Genomic DNA, 27,693 nt, shown 5'->3' with positions numbered 1-27,693 from the left:
CTCTCGTTGGACGGAGGTCTATGGCCTGTGGGACGTCTGGAGGCGGAAGCACCCCCGGGAGAGGCAGTTCACCTGCCACTCTGCCACCTATGCCACCCTTTCCCGTATAGATATCATGTTGGTAAGCAATCCCCTTCTAGCAATCACCCTTGAGGCCTCCATCCTTCTAGGGGCATTTCGGACCATTCTCCTGTGCTCCTGCGGCTTGGAACGGACACGTCTCCTGGGCCCTGCCTTTGGCGGCTGTCTCGGTTCTGGGTGACTGATGAGAGGGTGGCCCCGAGGGGGGACGACAGACCTCCTGGATTTCTGGGTACATAATAAAAATACTGCAGACTCTGCTACGACCTGGGATGCCTTCAAGGCCTATGCTAGGGGTCAGTACCAAATTGCTATAGGGAGGACCCGGAAAGAGTCTTCTCTGGAGCTGGAGGAATTGGAATCTAAAGCTATGAAACAGGAGGCGGACTATGTGGCCACCGGCGATAAAGAGATTTTTAGCACCCTGACAGTTACTTATAAGGAAATCATCTTGCTTCGCACAACCAAAAAGCTAGTTTTGTCCCAAACCCAGTGTATATTCGAGCAAAGCGAGCGGACGGGTAGGATCTTGATATGGTTGTCCAGGGAACGTTCGACTACAGCCCATATAGCGCATATTAGGGATAAGGGGGGCTCTCTCTGTTCTGACCCTGCTCAGATTAACTCCCAATTCGCAATGTTCTTTGCAAAGCTTTACTCCTCACGGGTGGAATATACCCCCACTGATCTATCCTCCTATCTTTCCCTCATAGACTTCCCTGAGCTCTCCTCCGGGGCTGCGAGACGCCTAGAAGCCCCCTTCACGTTTAAAGCAATCCAGACGGTGATAGGTTCACTACAGACATGTAAAACTCCCGGTCCGGACGGGCTCCCATCGGATTTCTTTAAGGCTAATGAAGACGTTCTTCTATTCCACTTTCACGGCCTGGTGAATGAGGTGGCCGACTTGGGCTCTTTCCCCAGTCCATGTCAGAAGCGGTGATTGTGGTTGTGCCTAAGCCTGGTAAGGACCCTGAATTATGTGGCTCCTACAGACTGATCTCTCTACTCAATGTAGATGCCAAGATATTCGCCAAACTCCTGGCTAATCGCTTGAACTCAGTGATTCTATCTCTGATACATGGAGACCAAACTGGTTTTATGCCGGGCAAGGACATTAATCTTCGCCGTCTCTTTACCAATCTGGCACACATTGGTGGCACTGATTCCAGGGGACTTGTGGCCTCACTGGACACGGAGAAGGCCTTCGACAGTGCAATGGGGGTTCCTATGGCAGGTGCTTGGATGTTTTGGTGTGGGCTCCAAATTTATATCTTGGATCCAGCTCCTATATCGAAGCCCCACAGCCAGGGGGAGGATGAATGGTATTGATCTCTCCCCCCTTTGCCTTGGAGAAGGGAACCAGACAGGGGTGTCCACTCTCCCGATGCCTCTTCACCTTGGAACTTGAGCCCCTCGCTATCCTGATTAGAGCTCTGCCCTCGATTGCTGGGATCCCGGTAGGTCCCCTACTTGAAAAGATCTCGCTCTATGCAGATGACAGAGTTAGGATAAACTGGAACAAGTCCCTGCTGTTCTTGCTGTCGCCAATGCCGCTGCCCTCTTTGCCCTCCCTTCCGTTGTCCTGGGTCCCGAAATTTAGATACCTGGCAATTGATATTCAGAGGGATCTCTCCTCCTACCTGACTGACAATTTATACACAATACTTCAACAACTTACACTTCAATGTCAGGCTTGGAGGACGCTCCCGATTTCCCCTGTGGGTAAAATCAATCTCATTAAGATGACCTTCCTCCCCAAGTTTCTGTACATCTTTCATAACACCCCGGTCCCTATCCCCCTGTCCTTTTTCCGTAAGTTAGACAAGGTGGTTTCAACCTTTGTATGGTCAGGCTCGGTCCCGAGAATTGCAAAAAATACTCTCCCAACTACCATTGTCGCAAGGGGGACTGGCATTGCCATCGTTCAGGCAATACTACTGGGCGGCGGTCTTGGTGACGGTGAGATGGTGGTTTGCCCAAATTTGTTCCAACCCTGCAGTTAACCTTGAGGCAGCTATACTGGGCTCCTACTGGGTGTTGAGTAACTTGGTGTTTAGAGGACCAAAGCAGCATCCCAACATGACGACCCCGATTCGCACAACTGTTATGGTTCGGAGACAGGTGTCTCTGATCGCGGAGACATCTCTCCCCACACTCCACTATGGGGTAACCCCCGCCTACCTCACTTCCATTCCATACCTGATCCTGCTGTCTGGGCCAGATATAGAATCAAGAAGCTAGAGCATATCATGCCAGAGGGTACTTTAAGCTCTTTTGACGAACTTAAAACCACATTTGACTTGCCCTCCTCAATGTTCTTTCGCTTCCTGCAGCTCCGTCACGCGTCATCAAAGCAATTCCCCACTCTAATCCAGGTGGCTACACACACGGTTGAGCGCTTTCTTATCTCCAAAAATGCAGATAGATTACTTTCTTCTCTTTACCTCAGGATCTTGACCTCCAACCCGATAGCCTTGACCCGACTCCTCCGCGCTTGGCAGGAGGATATACCTTCTCTAACGATGGAGGAATGGGACGAAGGCCTGCGGAATTATATTCCGCTGGTTATATCAGCTAGAGACCGTTACACTCCGTTACTGATCCAGGATTTCTGGATGGCAGTTGCAGGTGAGCTATCCTCTATTGCAACCCTAGATGTCCCGCTAGATCCTAAAGTTCTTCTTCTGGGTATCGATGAGGCTATCCCTGCGGGTAGACATACTAAACTACTTATTTTCTACGCTATGCCAGGAAAACCATACTCACCCAATGGAAGAAGGCTGATCCGCCTAGTGTGTCCCAATGGAAGAAGATGATTTACTCAGTCCTTCCACTCTACAAACTCACTTACATGTCAAGAAAATGTCCCAAAAAATTTGATAAGATCTGGGAGCCCTGGGTGGCTCATTAACCCCATTAACTGTAGCTAATGCTTTGCTTTCCCGGGGTCCGTGCCTGTCTCTGGCTTGGCCACCCCTCCCCCCCTCCTTCCTTGTTTCTTTTTTGTTTTTGCTTTTACTGTTTTCGATTGAGTGGCACCCCTCCACCCTCCTCCCCCCTTTCTTTTTATACCATGGCCTATGATGTCGCAATGATTATTTATGTTACTGCTATGTTGTTCATATGAGAATACTTGAAAGCTGTTAGACTGTGCTTCTGCTGTTCGGATAACCCCACAGTTTGTTTTGTTCTGTTCTGGATGTACTATGTTTTGTATGTCCCTTTCTTTGCAAATAAATAAAAACGTTTCTGTTAAAAAAAAAAAAAAATGAAATTGGTATACAGTAATGGGAAAGGAGAGCCAACTTCCTGACCTGTAATGATTTGCAAACAGCTACCACCTGTAATGTTCTGGTACCTTTGGGTACCCTAATTACTCTTTTCCTAAGTGTATGCGCCCAACCATTCTCTTTTGGTAAGGTGCGCATACACCTTTAAGACTGATGCTGTCATCACTGAGCGCCGGACTGAACAGCTATTTAAATCACCAGCTTTCACTCACATGTGTTCGTTCAACCTGCTTTGTGCCTTGATGCTAACCTGTCTTGAAGCTCTCATGCTTGCAAGCATACCTCGCTGTCGGAACCACGCTGCGCTGATCCCTGTATCCCGCTACCGGATCATCCGCTCTTGCCGAACCTCTCCTCTGCTACATTGCTACTAGTGATAAGTACCCCACAGGGGAAACCTCTATAACCTTCATACTAAAGCTTACACTATCTAGCTCTGCATACTAAGGACTATTATTACATCTGCATTATCTAAGATTGCTAGCTCTTGAGCCTACTACCATCTGCTCTTGCACTGGGTTGGTCTCTCCTGTATGTTCACCTGCTACTCTATCATCTGCTACCAAACATGATTGCTAACCTATCTGCATCCCATCTGCTACTATCTTACTTTCAAGAACATTTCCTTTCAAGTGTCTGTCATCTACCATCTCTACCCAACCTGTCTCTTCAGCCTATCATCACTGTGTTACTATATACATAAGTCACTGTAGGAACATCTTATTGAGTGTGTGTATTTACTTGCTGAATTGAGATCATCCACACATGATGAGTCTTTGGGAGTTGGGATTGGTGTCTCAGCGTTTCTCTACATGACTACTGAAGTGGAATATTTCTGCAGCTGTAAATCCACATCATACATAAAACGCAGGAGCGTTACAGATTGAACGAACCTCAAATGGATTCAGCAGAAATAACCACTCAGGTGACACAATTAAAACAGCAAGTAACTGCGTTAATACACGCACTTGCTGAATTAAAAGAAGACAATCAGGCTCTGTCGCAGCAGGTAATTAGACTGACACGTCACTGCGTATTTGTTACCACCATGTTCACTTTCGTGCCTGACTGCTGCTGTATTTCACTGTTGACTTTTTCTGTTAACTGGAGTGACTTTGTTCCCGTCCTCCTACTGCCTTTTTGTACGGTGCTTTGTTCTCAATAAAGAAATTTAAAAAAAAAAAAAAATTAGACTGACACAACTTACCACTGCTCAGTCCCCTGAACCCAAAATAAATCCTCCTTTGGTATTTACAGGCGATCGCAAAAAATTTCGCGAATTTAAAAACGCATGTGAGTTACTTTTCTTGCTAAAACCCCGTACCTACCTTACTGATCACATTAAGGTTTCTACTATTATTTCTTACCTAACAGGCGATCCTCGGGCCTGGGCAGACTCTCTTTTTGAGAAAAGCGATCAGCTTCTCAACTCCTATGCCTTGTTCCTAGCAGAACTTACTAGCCTATATGATGATCCCAATAGGCAGAGTACTGCCGATCTTCAATTAAGATCCTTGAAACAAGGTAGGAGACCTGTGGAAGACTTTGTCGCAGAATTCAAGAGATGGACCCTTGATTCAGAATGGAATGATGCATCTCTGAAAACCCAATTTAGGCTTGGCCTATCAGAGGCCGTTAAAGACGAGCTCGCCCGAGCGGATCTGCCAAAAACCCTGGATGCATTGATACAACTCAGTATCACCATAGATAGAAGACTACGAGAAAGAAAGGCTGAGAAAATGGGAATGCCATTATCCAGTTCTTCTCGGATTTCGGCCGTTGACCCCATTCCTATGGAGGTAGGAACCATACGCCCACCTCTATCAACTATGGAAAGAGCCAGAAGACGATCTGGTAATCTCTGCTTGTACTGTGCATCCCCGGATCACAAGATAAACGTCTGTCCCCTAGTCTACAAAAAGAAGGGTGAGTGTTCACATGTCCTCCTAGGGGGATTGACAACTTCAATTACTAACCCTTACCTTTTTGTTTGCTTAACATTACAGTGGGACCAGAACAGGATTACTACTAAGGCCATGATTGACACAGGATCTTGTGGAAATTATATTGACATACGTTTTGCTGCTTTAAATAAAGTTCCTATTATTTCTAAACCTAAACCTGTCTCAGTGAGTCTTATTAACGGTGTTCCTTTATCCTCTGGTCCGATCACTGATCAGACACAGGCACTCCTAGTCACTACTAACGGGTCTCATATGGAGACCACTACCTTCGATCTAATACCTTCACCCCACTTTCCCATTGTTTTGGGACTTCCCTGGTTACACACACATCAACCAACCATAGATTGGAAGGAACGGACCCTGGCCTTCCTCTCTTGCTATTGCGAGGGTACGTGTAACCTCCCGTCTTTCGGGAAGATCCTGTCTGTGGTGACAGATGAGATTGCACCACTATGTTATCAGGATCTCTCTGAGGTTTTTCTTGAGAAAAATGCTCAAGCACTACCTCCCCATCGAGACTATGATTGTAGTATTGATCTACTCCCAAATAGCAAATTGCCGTTCGGTCATGTTTATCCTCTTTCGCAGGATGAACTTTCCCATCTCAAAGACTATTTGGATGAGAATTTGAAAAAAGGTTTTATTAGACCTTCCACTTCTTCCACAGCAGCAGGACTCTTTTTTGTCCGCAATAAGGACTCAAGTCTCAGGCCTATCATCGACTATAGGCAATTGAATGCTATTACAATAAAAGATCGCTATCCTCTACCGCTTATCCCTGAGCTCATTGAGCAGGTGCCTGGGAGCTACCTATTTTTCAAAATTGGACCTGAAAGGAGCATACAATCTCATTCGAATCCGTGATGGACACGAGTGGAAGACTGCATTCAGAACCAGATACGGATTGTTTGAATATCTTGTAATGCCATTCGGGCTATGCAACGCCCCTGCAGCCTTTCAACGATTTATAAACAATATTTTCAGAGACTTACTAGATGTCTGTGTTGTGGTATATCTGGACGATATACTTATATATTCACGATCCCTGTCTGAACACATAAGACATGTAAGACTAGTATTATCGAGATTGCTTGCACACAACCTTTATGTGAAACTGAAAAAATGCTTGTTTCATAAAGAAGAAGTACTGTTTCTAGGCTACATCATATCCAAAACAGGAATCAAGATGGACATGAGTAAGATATCCTGCATTCAGGATTGGCCTACACCAACCACACGCAAGGCGCTACAGCGATTCCTTGGATTTTCGAATTTCTACAGGAAGTTCATCAGAAACTTCTCTGCCATTGTGAGACCCCTCACACAGCTCACTAGCATTAAAAAACCATTCAAATGGTCAGATGAAGCAAATAAAGCTTTTCACCTGTTAAAGACAAGGTTTACTTTTGCTCCCATACTACGCCATCCAGACCCATCCCTCCAATACATTCTGGAAGTAGATGCGTCAAACATGGCAGTAGGAGCAATACTCTCCCAGCGACCAACTCACACTTGACCACTTCATCCAGTTGCCTTTTTTTCTAAATCCTTAAGCAGTCCAGAGGTAAATTACCCCGTGGGTGAAAAGGAACTGCTTGCTATAAAATTGGCTCTGGAGAATTGGCGACATCTACTTGAAGGCACCCGATTACCAATACTTATATACACGGACCATAAAAATCTTCAATATCTTCAGACTAACAAAACTCTCTCTCACTGACAGGTACGATGGTCACTATTCTTTCTAAGGTTTAACTTCCTAGTGACCTACACACCTGCAGATAAGAACAAAAAGGCGGATGCACTATCACGACTAACTGAAGAAAACTACTTCGAAATCCCTTCCGTTCCTATAATACCTCACAAACGCATTATTGGAGTTGTCCGTTCCTTGAAGGAAGAGGTTTTGCATGGTATAAGTTTGGATTCACCCCCACCACAACTAAATACTGATGCAGAAGGCTTCCTCTACTAGAACGACAAACTTTACATACCACCTACCATGCGCACCAAGATCTTGGAATTATCGCATGATGTGCCTATGGCAGGACATATGGGTATGACAAAGACTCTTAATCTGATTACCAGGCAATTCTGGTGGCCTGACATGAAAACATCTATACAAAAATTCGTCTCTTCATGCAATGTCTGTGCCAGGTCCAAAATTGACACTACGAGACCATCCGGTCTACTATGCAGTCTACCAATACCCCAAACTCCATGGGAAGTTGTGTCCTTGGACTTTATAGTAGAACTACCTCCTTCCAAAGGATTTAATACCATCTTAGTGTCAGTGGACCATTTGACAAAAATGGCACATTTCATTGCTATTCGCAGACTACCTTCGTCCAAACAAACGGCAGAACTCCTGATGAAACATGTCTTTAAGTTACATGGTATCCCAAAAACTCTTCTGTCTGACCGTGGATCACAATTTATTTCCAAGTTCTGGCAAGAACTATGTCACATACTACGGATTGAGCGGAAGCTCACTTCTCCTTACCATCCGCAGACCAACGGACAGACTGAAAGAGTCAACCAATGCATCGAGCAATATTTACGTTGTTACACTTCTTACCAACAGGATGATTGGGTGGATCTTCTCCCTCTGGCAGAATTTGCCTACAACAACGCAACCCACAGTTCGACCAAGCAGAGTCCGTTCTACTTGAACTATGGGTTTCATCCCTCTATTCTTCCACCACGCATCCTTCCTTCAAATAACCCAGTAGCCTCAGACTATCTTACCCAAATAAAGGACTCTCTGGGTTTGCTTAATACTACCATTGCACACGCTCATAGTCAACAAAAGAAGTACTATGATCTTCGCAAAAGACCTTCTCCTCAGTATGCTATCGGGGACCTCATTTGGCTCTCAACAAAAAATTTAAGACTGAAAATCCCTAGCAAAAAGCTTGGACCTCTGTTCTTGGGACCTTTCCCAATCAAGAAACTTATTGGAAAAGCTGCAGTACAGCTTACATTGCCAATAGACCTCAAAATACATCCCATTTTCCATGTGTCGCTACTGAAGCCCCATGTTCCTGACCAAGGAATAAGGCCTACTATCCCACCTCCTCCTCCTGTACAAGTTGAAGGTGGAGAAGAATATGAGATAAAAGAGATTCTGCATTCTCGTAACCACAGAAGAAGACTTCAATACTTAGTTCGATGGAAGAACTATGGGCCTCAAGACGACACCTGGCTAAACACCTCTGACATACATGCCCCTAGATTAATCCGCAATTTTCATGCGAAGTACCCAGACAAACCAGCTCCAGAGGCCTTCAGGAGCCGGCCTTAAGGGGGGGTACTGTAATGTTCTGGGTACCCTAATTACTCTTTTCCTAAGTGTATGCGCCCCACCATTCTCTTTTGGTAAGGTGCGCATACACCTTTAAGACTGATGCTGTCATCACTGAGCGCCGGACTGAACAGCTATTTAAATCACCAGCTTTCACTCACATGTGTTCGTTCAACCTGCTTTGTGCCTTGATGCTAACCTGTCTTGAAGCTCTCATGCTTGCAAGCATACCTCGCTGTCGGAACCACGCTGCGCTGATCCCTGTATCCCGCTACCGGATCATCCGCTCTTGCCTCTCCTCTCCTCTGCTACATTGCTACTAGTGATAAGTACCCCACAGGGTAAACCTCTATAACCTTCATACTAAAGCTTACACTATCTAGCTCTGCATACTAAGGACTATTATTACATCTGCATTATCTAAGATTGCTAGCTCTTGAGCCTACTACCATCTGCTCTTGCACTGGGTTGGTCTCTCCTGTATGTTCACCTGCTACTCTATCATCTGCTACCATACATGATTGCTAACCTATCTGCATCCCATCTGCTACTATCTTACTTTCAAGAACATTTCCTTTCAAGTGTCTGTCATCTACCATCTCTACCCAACCTGTCTCTTCAGCCTATCATCACTGTGTTACTATATACATAAGTCACTGTAGGAACATCTTATTGAGTGTGTGTATTTACTTGCTGAATTGAGATCATCCACACATGATGAGTCTTTGGGAGTTGGGATTGGTGTCTCAGCGTTTCTCTACATGACTACTGAAGTGGAATATTTCTGCAGCTGTAAATCCACATCATACATAAAACGCAGGAGCGTTACACCACCTTTTTTTTGCTTGCTTTTTTCTACTGTGGCAGATTTTAAATAGGTGCATTTTTGAGGTCAGTTACATTAATATCTCATTTTATACAAAATTGTAGGTACTTCTACAAGCAAACATTTTAAAGCTAAACTATGAAAAACAGCTAAATATACAAATATAATACATAATAGCTGCTTTAACTGCCAAAGAATTTGTATCTCTCTACATCCAATCCTGAGATTTTCACAGCTCTGCTACATATTACAGCCAGGCAGAATATGATATTATCTATAATATTTACAGAGTGTAGAAGGAATACAGTAGTTTCCTCTCTCCCTCCCCAGCCTGCTGAATGGACCATAAAAGAGGAGCAGGGGACTGTGCTCAGTCTGCTTTCTTCACCTATCAGCATGTTCTTGGTCAGCACATTAACATGTATTATAGGGTGACCAGACGTCCCCAGTTTCCGGGAACAGTTCCCGGACTGAGGACACTGTCCCCAGACCAAGTCTGTCCCCGGATTCAGAGAAGGCAACAATACCTATTGCGGACAGCCTAGCAGGACATTCAGCAGTGTGACCATCCATCCAGCACAGGCAGGGATTGGTGGGCAAGCTTGGGGCGTACCGCCACAGTTACAGTGAGAGTGGAGCAAAGCTGTTAAATCAAAGCTCGGATGTCAGGGATGGGCGGGGCTGATATGTAGAGCTCCATCCACAGCCAGTCAGCAGGCAGTATGACCCTCCTCCCCCACCCCTCTCCAGCCCACCACATTTGACTGTAAACGGGTGCTGGAGCAGGGCTGAATGGGAGTGGCGGGAGGTTGATACAAGAAGGTATGACTACTACAGCAATACAAATCCTGCAGCACACACAACTCTAGCAGAATGTAAACAGAATTGCTGGGAGCACTGTCACATGTAATGCTGGTTGGCTGCAATGTTTGCCAGATATCTATGTGTTCAGGCAGTGTGCAGGTTACCAATCAGCCTCCTCTCCCTCTTGTCTCACTCTTTACTTTTTTTTTTATCATCTGCTTCATGACCTGCATACACTGATAATATCTCTTGAAGACACAGCTGGCATTCTTTGGGACCAGGGACACATGGCTGTTAACCATTTCAGCTTCTATTCAGCTATTTAACCAGGTATCTGTGTGTGCTGCATGTATTTTTTATATTTTTTTGGAGGATTTCATGCTGGTTCAGGCTAGAAGCTTCACAGACCCATTAACTGTTTACTGTCCTCCACTAATCTTGAGCAGTTAACGGTTTGTAAAACCATTTTTATTTTGGAAATTGGATGTGCTGCTGTCTTCTGTCCCATGGTTGTACTTTCAAAGGAGGATTACTGACTTGATCTTGCAGAGCTGGTTTAAATAGAGTGGGGCAGCCCTGCAATACTATACACTTTTACACTGCGTTCAGCCATAAAGGCAGTCCCAGACCATCTCCTGAATCAATCATGTCTGCAATATCTGACCATCTCCTGTATCATGTCTGCAGTCTCTGACCATCTCCTGTATCATGTTTGCAGTCTCTGACCAGCTCCTGTATCATGTCTGCAATCTCTGACCATCTCCTGTATCATGTCTGCAATCTCTGACCATCTCCTGTATCATGTTTGCAGTCTCTGACCAGCTCCTGTATCATGTTTTCAATATCTGACCATCTCCTGTATCATGTCTGCAATCTCTGACCATCTCCTGTATCATGTCTGCAATCTCTGACCATCTCCTGTATCATATCTGCAATCCCTGACCATCTCCTGTAATGTGTCTGCAGTTCCTGACCATCTCCTGTATCATGTCTACAATCTCTGACCATCTCCTGTATCATGTCTACAATCTCTGACCATCTCCTGTAATGTGTCTGCAATCCTTGACCATTTCCTGTATTGTGTCTGTAATCTCTGACCATCTCCTGTAATGTGTCTCCAGTCTCTGACCATCTCCTGTATTGTGGTGAGTGGTGTTTGAATGATGTGGGGTGTATATGTTTTATACAGGCTGCGTGTGAGTGACATACCCACACACAGAAAACAATATTCACACATATAGTGACAAAACAAACAAAAAAAAATCACATGTATACTGTCATTACATACATAAGAAAAAAAAAACAGTTAATAGCCCTGCACGTAGCATCCTCCTGAAGCCTGCGCACGTAGAATCCCCCTGCATGTAGCCTCCTCCTGCACGTAGCATCCCCCTGCATGTAGCATGCTCCTGCATCCTGCACATAGCATTGTCCTGCACATAGCATTGTCCTGCACCCTGCAAGTAGCACCAGCATACAGGGGCACACTGACCACCAATATGCAGGGCCAGTGGTTACAAGTGCACAGAGGACATAACAAATCAAGTAAAACAACTATCATGCAACTAAAAAAAAATCTCAAAAGCAATAAGAAAATCCTGTTAGCTAGTTCCCTCAACTACCGTGCATCAATAAAAAGCAAAACATGCAGCGCTGCCCTAAAATTGTACAAATCACTTGCGGTTCAGGCGCTGAATGGAGAGGAGCTAGGAAGCCGCAGCTCCCCGTGAAACTTCCTTGCCTGCGGTCTCTGGAGGTAACCCTCGCATAGAGGACACGGCCCATGCTGCAGCCAACATGGCGTCGGCTCCCTACCCTGCTGAGCTGACACAGCTCCGGCCTCCTGCTCCTCCGCTGATAGAATCCACCATCGCCCTGCCAGACTCGGCTTCCCCAGCCAATATAGCCCAAGCAGTGGTCGCCCTCCTGACCCCCATGGTCGCTGATGCAGTGGATAGGGCAGTTTTTAAAGGGCTAGACCAAAGAAATTCCAGCGCTGGAGCTGTGGCAGACTCAATAGATGATTGATAATAACTCCACCTGTGGTGCTGCTACTAAAAGGTGCTGAACCAGCACAAAAGTACACAGAAAACAAGGAGATCAGCGTTAGCCTCAGTGGATATAGGGGAACCACAACCAACATGAACCAATATAGTTTATTGAAAATTGATAGTTGAGAATAAAAATCCAAACTGGTATGTGAAGTCCCTGATGGATGAGGGACTCTTCGCCGCCAGATGGGGTCCGCTCTCTGATGGAGAAAGCTTGAGCTGTTGATTGTGCAGCGAGGGGAGGGGAACACACCGAACCAGCCGGTGTGCACTAACACTTCCTCCTTCTACCTCCTATGCTGCAGAGCTCAGCGGAGCGGGATAGATGCGTGCAGCCGGAAACCGGAAGGACGTCACTACAGGATGTGATGAAACCGGAATTCAGAGCCAGCTTGACTCGCAAACAATGCCCAGTTGCCGTGACGACATGTTTTGCGGAAGTACCGCTTTGTCAAAGTCACGCATCCATCCCGCTCCGCTGAGCTCTGCAGCATAGGAGGTAGAAGGGGGAAGTGTTAGTGCACATCGGCTGGTTCGGTGTGCTCCGCTCGCTGCACAATCAACCAGCTCAAGCTTTCTCCATCAGAGAGCAGACCCCATCAGGCGGCAATGCTTGGTGTACACCCCTCATCCATCAGGGACTTCCCATACCGGTTTGGATTTTTATTCTCAACTATCAATTTTCAATAAACTATATTGGTTCATGTTGGCTGTGGTTCCCCTATATCCACTGAGGCTAGCGCTGATCTCCTTGTTTTCTGTTTTAAAGGGTTAGAGCAAGTGCATAGAGAACTCAATTTACAGTCCCTGGGAATAACACAGAGGAGTGTATCTCTTTAATAGAAGATGATGCCAATGCCACATCTGCCTCCATAGCTAGACTGTACGTCATACAAAAGGAGCTTCAAGCCAAGATCGATGACCTGGAAAATCGAAGCACAATAATTTGCGCATTATAGGCATTCCAGAATCCTATACAGCTTCCTCCCTTGTTACTATCTGCGCCACCACCATCCCAGAACAGCTGGGATTACGCACTCCCTGTACAGTTGAAAGAGCACATCATATTGGGCAGCCAATGGAATCGCGTACCAATCCGCTGCATTATTGTCAGATACCTAAACCTTTACTTTTATTTGCTAACTATTCGATCGAGGTAATGTGTCAAATTAAGGCTTTTTCTGTAATCTTCACCTCACTCTATCATAATGTTCAGATCAAATTTACATTTGCGGGTGACAGTTAGAAGGAGGGGTAGAGGGAAGAGCGCTAGGGAGGCCAGTCCTGAATTGGAACACCCCAACAAATATGCCAAGTTGCATGATGGGGATATCAACTCAGGGGTGGCAGTGCTAGAGCAGGCGCCCTCCCCCAGCTGCCAGGAAAGCGGCGACTCCAGGAAAGTGGGGGGTCGTGTCTCAGGAACGGTTAGACAGGTTTCGGATCTGACGAGGCAAAAGGTACATATATCCCCTGCAGGGATCATAATCATCTACCTAATACTCCAGTCATGTATTGTACTGGACCTGATTTACTAAAGGAAATGACCAAGAGCAGGAATAAGAAATAAATTACAAGGAAAAGAGGAAAATATCCCTTTTTAATAGAAAGAGTGGACTTTTAAGGATGTGGGGTTGTCACTTGAGATGAGCACAAAACGACATATCGTATATAAAAAGGTATGTTTTATTGTAAAAAATAATTTTAAGAATAAAACTATACACTGTATATGCAATAAGCTGATGTGTTGTCTCTTTTTGTATATGTGATTTTATACTCAGTTTTATTCTTAAAATTATTTTTGTACAATAAAACATACCTTTTTATATATGCTATGTCGTTTTGTGCTCATCTCAAGTGACAACCCCACATCCTTAAAAGTCCACACTTTCTATTGGAAGGGATATTTTCCTCTTTCCCTTGTAATTTATTTCATATTAATATTAGGATATGGATGTGGGACATTATTGGTGGCGAGTCATCACATTACCTACTTGGGTGTGAAAATAGGCAGGAATCCCTCCTCACTGTACTCCTTAAATTATCCTACGGTTATAGCTAAAATTGTGCAGGAGCTGGAAGCCTGGGCGGACCTCCCCCTTTCACTGTTTGGGAGATGCCACTTATTCCAAATGGTCTTTTTCCCCAGATTACTATATCCTCTACAAAAGCTCCCACTGTTACTGAAACATGTTGACATTCAAAAAATACATTCTGCCTTAATAAAATTTCTATGGAGGGGAAAGAGACCATGTATCTCCTTACAAACACTCTCTCCCGAAGAGCGAGGGGGGAGCAGGTCTACCCATTAGTTTGTACAACCTTTCCTGCGTATTGTGACAAGGTATTGATTGGTTAGCCAGAAAATCCCGGTACTCCAACTATGATCTAGACAGGGGTGTTAAACTCAATTTCATCAAAGGGCCGCATAAGCAGTATGATTGCCCTCAAAGGGCCAGTTGGATCTGGGGTGCGCTACATACAGAGTGCAGAGTTCAGGAGTGCATTATGTATAGAGTGCAGGGTTTAGGGGTGCGTTATGCACAACATGCAACCCAACCCCCCAAAGCTTTCTTGCATTTCTCTCTCCTACCTGGCCCGGCTCTAGTATCTACCTGTGTAGGCAGCTCTGCCTCACCTTGCAAAGAGGTTGCTTTTTCACTCAAGATTCCCGAGATCTGTCCCTGCCATGAGTGTGTGCAGGGATCTGTTACTTCCGGAGCCGCTGTGCTTGAAAGTGACAGCAGGGAACAGAGGGCCAGAGCTGGAGGTGGTGCATTGGAGTTCCACCATGTTCCGACTGAAAAATAGGGTACGAGGGCCACTTGAGAAGGCCTGGAGGGCCAGATTCGGCCCGCGGGCCTTGTGTTTGACATGGGTGAAAGGTCAAACAAAGGTTGTCGCTCCCTTCAACCTTCAGGCTGCTCTTCACTCTAGACTCTACGCATTATCACAGTTCCTGATATCTAACTTACTTATCAGAGACTCAGTTTTCTCCTGGAGAGAGGTAAGGAACCTTTTGGATCTCCCTTTTGCCATCTCTCGCCATCTACCTACTACTGGAAACCCGATGTTCCTTTCCTCAACGGACTGCAAAATATTCAAAATATGGCCTCCCTAGGTCTTACCTCTCCCTCGTAGGTCATAGATCCAACTTCTGGCTCCCTCCATCCGTTCTCTTTTATCGCTCAACGATTCTCCCTCCCTTCTTCCTATGCCTTCTACTACCATCAGCTGTGTAGCTACCTTAGAGCGTGCTCCCATCCTGGCAAGAACCCATGTCAGCGTTCCTTCATTGATACTCTAGTAGAACAGGAATTATATTCTATATCTGAGATTTACTCCAATGTTATTACTCACCAGACTTCCAAATATCGTACAGTTCCCTTTAAACCCTGGATCCCGATCATCAATAATCAAGGTTCCCCCGGAACAAATCATTGTGGGCTACAAAAAAGTTTGCCCTCAGGTCCTCAATGAAACCTGGCGAAAGACTCAATTTAATATAGCCCATAGGGCATATTTCCCCTTCTGCCACGACAAACAGGACCCCTCCCCTTGTCCAACTCTTTTCCACAGGCTCTGGGAATGCCCAGCCATCTCTACCTTCTGGGACCAAGTAATATGTTACATTCATAAGGTCGCGAAAATCCTTCTCCCGAAAGAATCACTGCTATGCTTCTTTAGCTGTGGCAAACTGATGGACTCTTCACTAACAGGTGCCACTAACCCACTCCCACAATGGGCTCATATATGTCTTATAACTGCACGGAGAACTATAATTCAGGTCTGGATACATCCCTCACCTCAACGGATGGCCTCGGTGAAGCAGGCACTCTTGAAACTCTTTCTCTTGGAAAAATTGGACACTATCACTCAACAATCCAAGACACTAAAGAAGTTCATCACCAGATGGCACCACTATATGGAATACTCCTTTAGTCCAGAGGAAATTTCCCTCCATTTGACCCCTTTTAACTTCACGAGCTGGTACCTCCAAACAGACTTTTCAAACACCCTGTGTAAGATCAGGGTAATCTCTCAAAAAAAGTACATAACTTCACAGGACCCCCGACGCATTCTAGAGACACCTTCTTTATTACTACTGTTCAGAAACAACATTTGTTTTACATGTACTTATCTAGCTTAGTCTATTCTAAAACCCTCCCTGGCTTCTGCTCCTGAGACCCCCCTATTAGTGAATAAAGTGCCTTCGGATTCACGACCCAAACCAGATACTATATTGTTTACTTGCACGTCTTTTACTGTTGCATAGCTCTATTTGTTATAGGTTTACCTCAGTATTGCTGATAGGTCCTTGGGCCTCAGGATCACAATGTTATATTTATTGTATTATCGGCAATGTATGTCTTTCTCCCTATGTACAACTTTAATAAATGCCTATGTTTTTGTATCTTTATATGCAAATCTCAATAAACATATTTAAAAAAAAAATTGTACAAATGGACTTATAAGTGCAGTGGTAAAACCTTTAAATGAATATCCAGTGCAAATCAACCAATGTATTGCAATATAGTAGTGATGGTGTCACCCCCTCTTCAAAATATTTTGAGAAATTGCAGAGCTTCAATGTGCAAATAATGATGAAACCCTCTACAATAATAATAACAGAGATGCAAATCAACCAGTGTATTAGAACATAGTAATGATGGAGTCACCCTCTCTGCAAAAGGTAAGAAATATTGCAGAGCTGCAATGTTCAAATAGTGGTGAAACCCCCTATATATAATCATAATACAATTAACAATTAATGTACATATTTTACATTTTATTATTATGAATATATACAGAGGGTTTCGCCACTATTTGCCGGATATTCATTTCGATGTTTTACCATTGCACTTATAAGTCTATTTGTAGAATTGTGTAGGAAGCGTAGGATTATACTACATTTTTTGTATTTTTATTGGTATACAGAGGCCAGGACATACTGATCATCATTGTACGCCATGAAGAAACCTCCACTTGCTGACCACTCCCTCTTGCTGAACACACACACTTTTTGGCCACACCCATGTATGTGGTAGTGTACCGCATTAGCACCCCCTCTTTTACCTCAAGCACCACCATAGCACCCCCAAAAAAAAATGTCTGGAGCCGCCCCTGCCCGGATTGAATTTGATTTTGCTGCCTCATCCCTCCCTCCAAGTTTTTTCTCTCATCTTAACATCTGGTAGTTATATCCCAAAAAATTCAAAGTATTTATTTTTATTTTTTTATCTCATGAACGAAATGTGAGAAATAACGTATATATCATGCAATCGTTCCATAAACACATACCACATACATTGCATATATAATTTGAGGAAAATATGCTTATAAAATAGATTACCATTTGCCAATAAGAAAAAAAAAAATGTCCCCCAGATTTCATTTTAAAAATCTGGTCACCTTAACGCATTATGCCTGAATGGTTTACAGTCCTATGAAAAATACATTTTCAAGCAGTCAGATCTTGACTGCACATTGAACCCTGGTTCATGCTGATGCAATATGGGAAATGCAGCAAATTCTGTGCGTTTAATGCACTGCATTGCAATCGCACGGTGTCCATGCAATTTGCTGTCGTTGTCAGTGTTAGATTAACGACACCCTGAAACAGATTGCACAACGCAGTGGGATTGCCAGAATCGGATCACATGGGTGTTAACACCTATGCAATGTGATTCAGGTGCAGGAAAAAAAGGGTCCTGCACCATTTCGGTGAGGATGAGATGCGATTTGAGCCATGCAAAATGTATGGCTCAAATCGCACTGCACAGACATCGCATTTGATGTGCACAGGAATGCAGTGCTATTCTTGTGTGTATCACATTCGGTGTTCCGCAAGTACTAGTGTGAACTGAGGCTTAACCACTGTTCAAAGTCTGTAGTTACCTAAAATCTGGATCTGCAGAAACATCACCATAAATTTGTGCAATTCAGATAAACTTTAATCCTCTCTTTGACATTTGCTACTTTGAGTGGTGTGCAAGGGCAGTATATTGCAGTGGTCAGCCCCACACCTGGGTTCCTCCCTCTCTTTTTCCTCTCTTTTCTTGTCTTTTCCCTTTAGCTGTCTCTCCTTTTCTTCCTGATGAATACTACTGAAAGTAAATAGCACTGCGTGCATAGTTGTTAGGTATTCTATTGATTGTTTAACACATTTAACCTTCTACATGCATTCATACTATATTGTATTGCCATTTGTTGATATGTGCCTTATTTATTAATAATTTCCCCAAATATTATCTCCAATGTATATGTTTGTATAAATATTGTATATATCCTGTGTAAAACACTCAATATAAAATCATTCTTAACCCCTTGAAGACTTATGCCTCGTACACATGCAACGATTATCGGCCGACCGATCGGCCGACTTTTGTCCAGTGTTGTTGTGTTGGTTGAAATGTGCTCTAGACTGCACACAAATTTTCTCGGCCAACAAAAATCCACTTCAGAAGTGATGTCATGTGATGGTTCACTTTCCGTGTGTTTTTTCATCTCTGAGCATGCCCAGTCTTGCTCATCCGATTTTTGTCTGCCGAAATCTGTACTGACTGACGGAAAATCGGCCGTTGTGGTGACGGCCAACAAAAATTTTATAGCCTGCACACCAGATTTTTTTCGGCCGAAAAGTCGGAGTCGGTTGTCGGAAGCATCATACTAACAAGCCGAAAATCGGCCGATCGGACATTGGCCGAAAATTCACAACCAACTATCGACGCGTGTGTACAGGGCATAAGCCTTTTCTGACACTTGTAGAAAATTACTTAGAACCCCCAAGCATTATACACTGCTCAAAAAAATTAAGGGAACACTTTTTATCAGAGTATAGCATCAAGTCTGTTAAACTCCTGGGATATTGATCTGGTCAGTTAAGTAGCAGAGAGGGTTATTAATTAGTTTCAGCTGCTTTGGTGTTAATGAAATTAACAACAGGTGCACTAGATGGGCAACAATGAGACTACCTCCAAAACAGGAATCGTTTTACAGGTGGAGGCCACTTACTTTTGTTTTTCCCCACTCATCTTTTCTGACTGTTTTTCACTAGTTTTACATTTGGTTAGGGTCAGTGTCACTACTGGTGGCATGAGGTGATACCTGGATCCTATAGGAGGTTGCACAGGCAGTCTAACTCCTCCAGGATGGCACATCAATACGTGCCATTGCCAGAAGGTTTGCTGTGTCTCCCAGCATGGAGGAGATTTCAGGACACAGGCAGTTACCCTAGGAGAGCTGGACAGGGCCCTAGAAGGTCCTTAACCCATCAGCAGGACTGGTATCTGCTTCTTTGTGCAAGGAGGAACAGGATGAGCACTGCCAGAGCCCTACAAAATTACCTCCAGCAGGCAACTGGTGTGAATGTAAACAAAAACACAAAAAAAGGGCGCACCGACCTAGCGCATTATCCTCAATATAGGCTTTATTATTAAAACATAAAAATGGCTACTCACAAACGCAGGTGAAAATCAATCACATCAAACTCACGAACTTGAGTATCAGAAGTAGTCCATACAGGTGTCCATAGTCTCATTAGGATGACGGCTGGCGCGTTTCGAGGCATAAGCCTCTTCCTCAGAGCCAAGGAAGAGGCTCTAAAAAGCCGCTGCAGACATCGCCTCAGTACAACCACTTGAAGCAGAAGGCCGAAGATATGCGTTACATCGGCGTGAAGGGGTTAAAAATAAATATCTGGATCTGAAAAAATGAATCTCATTATAGTGTCTTTTCGAAAATGTATGCACATAACTATGACATGCTAGCCCGTAGCAGCTAAACAAACTTTGCTGTACTCTAGCAACAGCCAATTCAAATATTGTAAAATTTTATAGGCTAACTTTATCTCTAAAATGTTAATTGTTATATGACGGTCAGCAGTTGTCATGATGATCATATGATGATGCAAAACAATACGATCATATGTTTACTTTATTTATAACAACAAGAACCACTATAACTTGTCTTCAATGTTACAAATCGTAATTCACAATCATAATGTCTTCAACATTGTTGAACAATTGCCTGAAGTCAGAGACATTGGCACTAGTGTAGAATTGATTGCTATGCCTGGCTTGCCTTACCACTAACATTATAGGTTCTCTTAGCACACATAGGCAGATGTCTCATCAAGAACAAGCTGAGAAATCTTTGTGCGTAAATGTAGGAAGTGTGTGATAACTACAAGAGGAAATTATCAGCATCTGCACACACAAAGCTTTCACATTACCTAGCCTAGACAAAAGAAATCTTTGTGAAGAAGCATACACTTCTGACGTTTGGATGTTTTTTTTTTTTCCCCTAGATACTAGCTCCATTGTCTTACATAAATAAATACACAAGCAAGTATAAGCACACTGCACACTCCCTAGGCCTCTGGTGCCCAGCTTGTAGCCCTTTCTTAAAGTGCAACTGAAGGCAAAACTTTTTTTTTTTGATAGAGTGGAGATGGATTAGAACACCTGCTAATGTAGCACTGCCCCCTTGAGGACTGCTGGATAACACATTCTCGGGTCCCCCTGGGTTACTGTTAATAACACTGGCATTCAAAGAATAACACTTTACTTCTTGGCTCATTCAATGAACAGTCCACGGGTATGTAGTTGTTTTTGGTAGGGATGCACCGAAATTTCGGCCACCAAAATTTTCGGCCAAAAATGGGTTAAAAATGCCGAAATGAATGGCTGCCGTGAGGAAGGAGGAGGGCGCAGCGCAGGTTTGAAAAGTCCCACCTCTGCGCGGCCGGCCGCCCGCCTCTCAATGATGTCCCTACTACGACTATGTGTATGAATGAACTGACACACCGGGCAGGAGGGGGCGAGCGGCCGCTAATAGCTATAACTATGTGAGCGCTTCACTTCCCTGTTATGCAGGTATCTCCTCTGACAGGGAAGTGAAGCGCTCACATAGTTATAGCTATTAGCGGCCGCTCGCCCGCCCTCCCGCCCGGTGTGTTAGTTCATTCATGCACAGATCGTAGTAGAAGTGACATCACAGGGAGGCAGGCCGCCGGCCAGAGGCACGTCTTTTGAAACTGGAAGGACACCGGAGGAGCAGAGTGAGAGTAAGGAGATTGCATCCTTAGGATGGGGAGGGACGCTGAGGCAGTGGGGGGGGGGGAAGCTGAGGCGAGCTTACCAATGGTATTAGTATTATGCAGCATGAGGGGGTTAATATATTGCCACTGCTGGTCACTGATGCATTAGTGACTGACCAGTGGCAGTTAATTAACCCCTCTGTGCTGCATTAGTGCAACCAGTGTTAATTAACACTGATACTGGTTGCACTAATGCAGCACAAAGGGGTTAATTAACTGCCACTGGTCAGTCACTAATGCATCAGTGACCAGCAGTGGCAATACATTAACCCCCTCATGCTGCATAATACAAATACCATTGGTAATTAAATTAACCTCTTGCCAACCCATCACAGTACATATACTGTGACAGGGTGGCAGCGACAGGTGTATGTCGCTACCTGTTTTTGGTGTTATTTGGGGGAAAAAGTCATTTTCGGTTTCGGTTTTCGGCCAAGGGCATCCTGCATTTTCGGTTTCGGCCCAGAATTTTCATTTCGGTGCATCCCTAGTTTTTGGTGTTTTATTTTAAATTGGGATGGGAGAAGAGAAGAGTGGGATACAGATTAAACTATTCACAATGGATAAGGACTCCTGTCTGAAGATGCAGCCCAGCTGCAGATTCACCTTGCCACTAGATGAATTTAGGTTAAGTCTCTATACAGACGACTTAGTTGGGTAGATTATCTTTAGGATACCCGCCTAGTATCCCCTTTCACTTCACAGACTGACACCCGTCTTCTGACTCCAACACCGGGGTGGCCCCCCCCTCAGGTCAGGCCCCTAGTTATGATCCCCTGTACTCACAATACTGTTTTGAGGGTCTCCAGTGTCTCTGCCCCTCCAGTCAGTTCTCCTGGACCTCTGGGTTCAGTTCCTTTCCTCTGGTCCCCAGGCCGACTGCCTGTGACCACATGCCACTGCTACATAGGAGGAGGCAGCCGCCACCCTCCCTCCAGGACTCTGCTCACCAGTCAAAGACCCCGCAGCCATGTGCTCCTGGATTTTATGCAGTATCCCATAATGTCCTGAGACAGACAGTCTCTACCAACCACCACCGGGACTGTATCAATGCCTGTTTACCCATTGGTCAGGTTTCCTCCCACCGTCCAACATGCCTCCCTATTGGACCAGTGTAGAACATTATCTAAAAACAATAAATCACACACTGAGCACACCTAACTCACAGATCCTGCTCGCTGATAGGCAGAAAGCAATATAGATTTTCCTGCTGCTCCTCTGATAGGCAGACCGAGCCAAAACTATACTCTGTCACTAGCACCTACCTAGGAGGGTGCTACAGTAATAGAGGGGAAATCTTCCAATAGGTACACTAGTTCTGGTGACTCAGGGGACATCCCAGGATTCCCTCACTTTGGAGGGATTTTGTCTCACATCCTGTTTTAACTATAGGACAGGAAGTGAAGGGCAATCTCTCCAATGGGACAGAGATAGCAAAAAAAAAAACTGACATAGGTTTATTTCTACTTTCATTATTGAGCGACCCCTTTATTCTATGCAGTCAGTAGTGGGAGCATTGATTGAAGAGGGACTGTAATAGTAGTGATCCTTAGCATTCTCATGAACAGTCTAGTTGTCTTCTGCAGCATGTTTCCAACCAAACCTCTAGCATGTCCAGTCTCTGACCAACATTTCTTCTAGTAAGTCTGGAATCGTATGCTGGCGGATTGGTGTATTCTTTAAGGGAGATTTTTGACCGATCGTCTGGTGAGTTTCCAGAGAAAGGGGGGAGCACCGGTGTGTGGTGGAAGTTTGGTGGATGATTATAGATCCTTCACACCCTTTCCCTATATCATGGACTGTTACTCACTGGAACTTTTTGGCATATGAATTTCAGACTTTGTCATCATATCTGTTTTGTTATAAGAGTGACCTTCAAACTGTCATCAGTAGAATATGTGCATTAGCGCTGCTAGTGTTGTAGATTCATCCATTCAATTTTAGATCTTCTATCACACCTTCATTCAATTTCTTCTAGTATGTCTACAGTCACATAGTCTTCTTTAGCATACTGAACATTATGTGCAGTCCCTGGTGATGTCAGAGGCAGCAGATTGTGCCCAGTAAGTGTAGAACGTTCCCTAGCATCAGTGATCAGAGGGAGTTAAGGGAATTGTAAATTCTGTATATAACTGTATTCTATTTTGTATGTTTGCCTTTGTATTGCACACTGCACTATTAATATTTTGATTACATTTGCATTCTTTCAATGATTAGAAATTAGCCTGCCTATATTACACCCCTTGTTACCATAAAACAGAGGTTCCTTTCATTAAATTCTGTGCCCCTTCTTCTCCAAACGTACCTTTGCTCATTCCGGCCAAAAAGTTCAATTTTAACCTCATCGGTCCACAGAACTTGTTTCCAAAATGCATCAGGCTTGTCTATATGTTCATTTGCAAAGTTCAAACGCTGATTTTTGTGGTGAGGACGTAGAAGAGGTTTTCTTCTGATGACTCTTCCATGAAGACCATATTTGTACAAGTATCTCTTTATAGTGGAATAGTGTACCACAACTCCAGTGTCTGCCAGATCTTTCTGGAGGGATCGTGCAGTCAAACGTGGGTTTTGAATTGTTTTTCTCACAATCCTGCGAGCTGTTCTGTCTGATATTTTTCTTGGTCTTCCAGATCTTGCTTTATCTTCCACTGTTCCTGATGACTGCCATTTCTTAATTACATCCTGAATAGAGGATATTGACATCTGAAAACGCTTTGCTATCTTCTTATAGCCTTCTCCAGCTTTGTGAGCGTCAACTATTTTCAGTTTCAGTTTTCTAGATAACTGCTTAGAAGATCCCATGCTGCTGATTGTTGGGGCAAGGTCAGATGAGTCTGGGCATTTAAAACCTTTGAGATTGACATCACCTGGTCTTCCCAGATGATGATTGAGAACAATCCATGACACTGGCAGGTCTCAACCTTGCAAAGGGGGCAGTTCATGCTATAAATTCTGCAGGGTGCCCAAACTTTTGCAGATGCCATTTTTTTGTTTTCTATCATTTTGAAAGTGTCAATGATGGAAATCAAATCTAACTTTTGTTGACATATTATAAGAATGTCTAATCTGTAATTTGATGCCTTTTGGAGATTTTTCCATCTTTCCTTTGCTTCTTTATGCACATTAATACAAATTTTTACCTGGGGTGCCCAAACTTTCGATCCTCACTGTAATTCCTTCCCCCAACAACAATGATGGAGCATCATTCCTCCCACTGACACCAACAAAAGGGCGTTATTACCCCAACCTATTCTAATGATATGATACTATTTCCTGACTTATACTAATTATGGGACACTATTCCTTTCACTGTCACCAATGATGGGGCACTATTTCCATCCACTAATACCAAGAATGGGGCAGTATTTACTCTCCCTAAGCACCTCAACTTTGCCTCCCAAGAATGATGTTTTGATCCAAATGCAGCAAAAAGTCTGAGTAATCACCTGAGAACTCCCTTCCCAGGAAAGATTTAGGACATTCACGAGAAATAGGCTCCACTTCCTACAGGAAACACACGCACAGATACATTTTAAAAGGCCACCCAAAAGGCTACCCCTTATATAAAGATTGACCGGACAGCAAAAAAATTGTGTTACACATTTTACACATTTTATAATTTATACCATGCATAGACAAAGGTGGGAATCCACCATCACATGAGACTCCAACGATGATGAACCATGAGACCAAAGGCTAGATCTTGGGCAGAGACAAGATCGACTCTGTAGTGCTTTGTGAACAAGGAATCATTGGTCCAGATGGCTGCCTTTGAAATCTGCTCAATGGAAGCCCTAACCCTCTCGGCCCATGAGGTATCGACAGAGCGAGTAGAATGAGCTTTCAAATTTGGAGGGCAAAGAAGATTTTGAAAAGTGTAGACCACACTAATTGTCATTTTGGTCCATCTGGCTATGGAAATTTTTTTGTTGCAGGGTACCCTTTGCGTGCACCTCCAAACCAGACAAAGAGGGCTGGTGATTTTCCAAATGACTTGGTGACCTCTAAATATTGGAGGATGCATCTTTTGAAATCCAGAGAAGCAAAGTCTTTTTCACCCTGGATGGTAGGATTTTGGCTGAGAGATGGTAGTATAACTTCGTAAGTGCTATGAAAAGAAGAAGTGACTTTTGGTAAAAAATAGTGGGTCAGATTTTAGTATGAGGTTCTGAAAAAGGATCAGGCTTTAAAAAACTAAATCCATAGTGTCTAGAAATGTGCATACAAACATAACCTTCATAACATATATCTCCAATGAATGCATGATACAAATACAATTATGATCTGTAAATAATGTGCTCTGTGTCTTTTAATCTATCCATATGGTGAAAGAAAAATGTGCCACCAAAAAGGATGGTAACTCCCCTCCACCACAAAGTTCACACTGCACTTTCCAGAAGGATCTGACCCTTTTTTAAAAGTAAGGTCAAAAATCGCTCAGCTATAAATCTCTTGATGTGTCCACTGTCTATTCTCGTTCCTTAATGGGGTCCAAGATAATTATTGCTCTGTGTGGATCACAGTCTTCTTGCACCTTTAACGCTTTCTGCAACAAACTCCCTCGCCAGGGATGAGAATAAAAGAACTTTCCATAGTGAAGTATATCAAATTGCATTAATTTATTAAAACATTTTTAAAATGCATTTACGTTTAAACAATAAAAAACAGGCATCTCTAGGTAAATTAAGTAGAATGGAAACCAAAATGGCTACTGACCCCATGAGCGCCACCTGCCCTTCAAATACTGGAAATGACATGTTCAGAAGCTCCGCCCTACGTGCTTCGTCAGTTACATCTGATGTCATCAGAAAGCTGCTCCTGATGACATCAGAGTGACAAAACACTTTGGGCGGGGCTTGCTGGAGTCACTTACGTTGTCTGGTTCCAGACTATGGAACGCAAAACGTTTGCTGGATTACATGCGCAAGTAGCTTGTGTAATGCAACCATTCTGATTATGTGAGTAGCAAAATTGCATGATTTTAATCACTTTAATAAACTGAATCACGTTACGGGAAGTAATTTTGCTTCTATTTCCCTCTATATGCATGCACATAATGGAGCACTGATTGATTATTCCTGGTAAAGGAGGTGTCCCGTTCAATATAAAGGATACATGGAGACAGTCAAAGGAGAAGCTGTTTGATCTTGCACATAAAGCGCTGAAAACGTATCTTTCTGGGGAGGGAGGACAAAAAGGAGGGGCGCACGGAGTGTTGCACTTTGAAGCACAGAATTCATTCAATTTGAAGCACTGAGCACTTTTTCGAACACATGAACTTTATCAATCATAGTGAATGTATATGTATTATGTATTTATCTGAAGCACATAGCACTTTATAATGAGATTTATAATTTAGGAACTTAGCTTTGAGTTTTATTCAGTATTTTTTTTTTATTCAATATTTAAAGTGTTACTAAACCCACAACAATAAAATCAGCAAAGCATGCTTGGTATACTCACTGTGGAATCTAAGGGGTTAATCCTCTGCATTGTGTATAAAGGCTGTTTGATCATGTTTCTCTGATCCTCCCATTCTATCACTGTCTCCAAAAAATAACCTGATATTCAGAGAGACGGGACAGGCTGCACATTCTCAGTTTAGTGTGTATTGCTAGAGAGGTTTTTTTTTCTTGGGAGAGTGCATGATATCAGCGCAGGGAAAATCCGCACTGTCCAGACAGGCGATCAGGGGAGAATGAAAACTCCTCCTACAAGCTTTACTAGGAACTGATACAAGTCTGCTATATACTGCTGATGAGAAAGGGTGTTTATCTGTTTATATTTACTAAAATAATTGCATTCCCATGTTCGGTGTACGGTGGGAGCCCAGATATAGCGAATGCAGGTTCTGGGTTTAGTAACACTTTAAACCAAGGTGACCTGAAAAATAAACACTCTTGTATAAATTTATGCAGTCTTTTTTTTTTTTGGTGTCCAGAACCCAGTGAAGATGTGGGCTGCTACTTATGGTACCACCAATGGTGTCTACAGTATGTTGAAATACATAATGAACACTAACAATGAAAACAGGATGTATTTTGGCTGTGTTTCTGTAACAGAATGAGGTCTACCTCTGTAAATTCAATGGGATTCTCATCTCTTGTAATATTCCATTAATAGTTTATTTTCTGCTTTTCAGGAAGGGTGGTTTTGATGGCGCTGGTCTTGGTGGTATTAGGATCTGGTATTCTATTGTATAACATGGAAAGATATACATCAAGGTAAATAAAGATTTATATTACATATTGAGCATATTGAGCCATCTGT

The 27,693-nt window shown here is 43.6% G+C and overlaps 1 protein-coding gene across 1 annotated transcript in view; it reads left to right on the top strand.

Annotated features, from left to right (window-relative positions):
• Positions 1 to 2,606: 2,606 nt before the first annotated feature.
• Positions 2,607 to 27,693, top strand: part of LOC309568856 (CMP-N-acetylneuraminate-beta-galactosamide-alpha-2,3-sialyltransferase 4-like) — a gene marked incomplete at both ends in the record, with an annotated part of 117,557 nt that continues 92,470 nt past the window's right edge. Inside the window, 4 exons of the mRNA XM_082274641.1 lie at positions 2,607 to 2,712; positions 25,359 to 25,489; positions 27,365 to 27,416; positions 27,566 to 27,647. Of these exons, the coding sequence (XP_082130767.1) occupies positions 2,607 to 2,712; positions 25,359 to 25,489; positions 27,365 to 27,416; positions 27,566 to 27,647 (371 nt within the window). The remainder of the gene's footprint in view (positions 2,713 to 25,358; positions 25,490 to 27,364; positions 27,417 to 27,565; positions 27,648 to 27,693) is intronic.

The sequence above is a fragment of the Pelophylax lessonae genome (assembly GCF_965119305.1).
Source record: "Pelophylax lessonae genome assembly, chromosome: 12".
In the NCBI taxonomy this organism is placed as follows: Eukaryota; Metazoa; Chordata; class Amphibia; order Anura; family Ranidae; genus Pelophylax; species Pelophylax lessonae.
The sequence above is the reverse complement of the archived record's forward strand: the minus strand, read 5'-3'. Positions and strand labels throughout refer to the sequence as shown.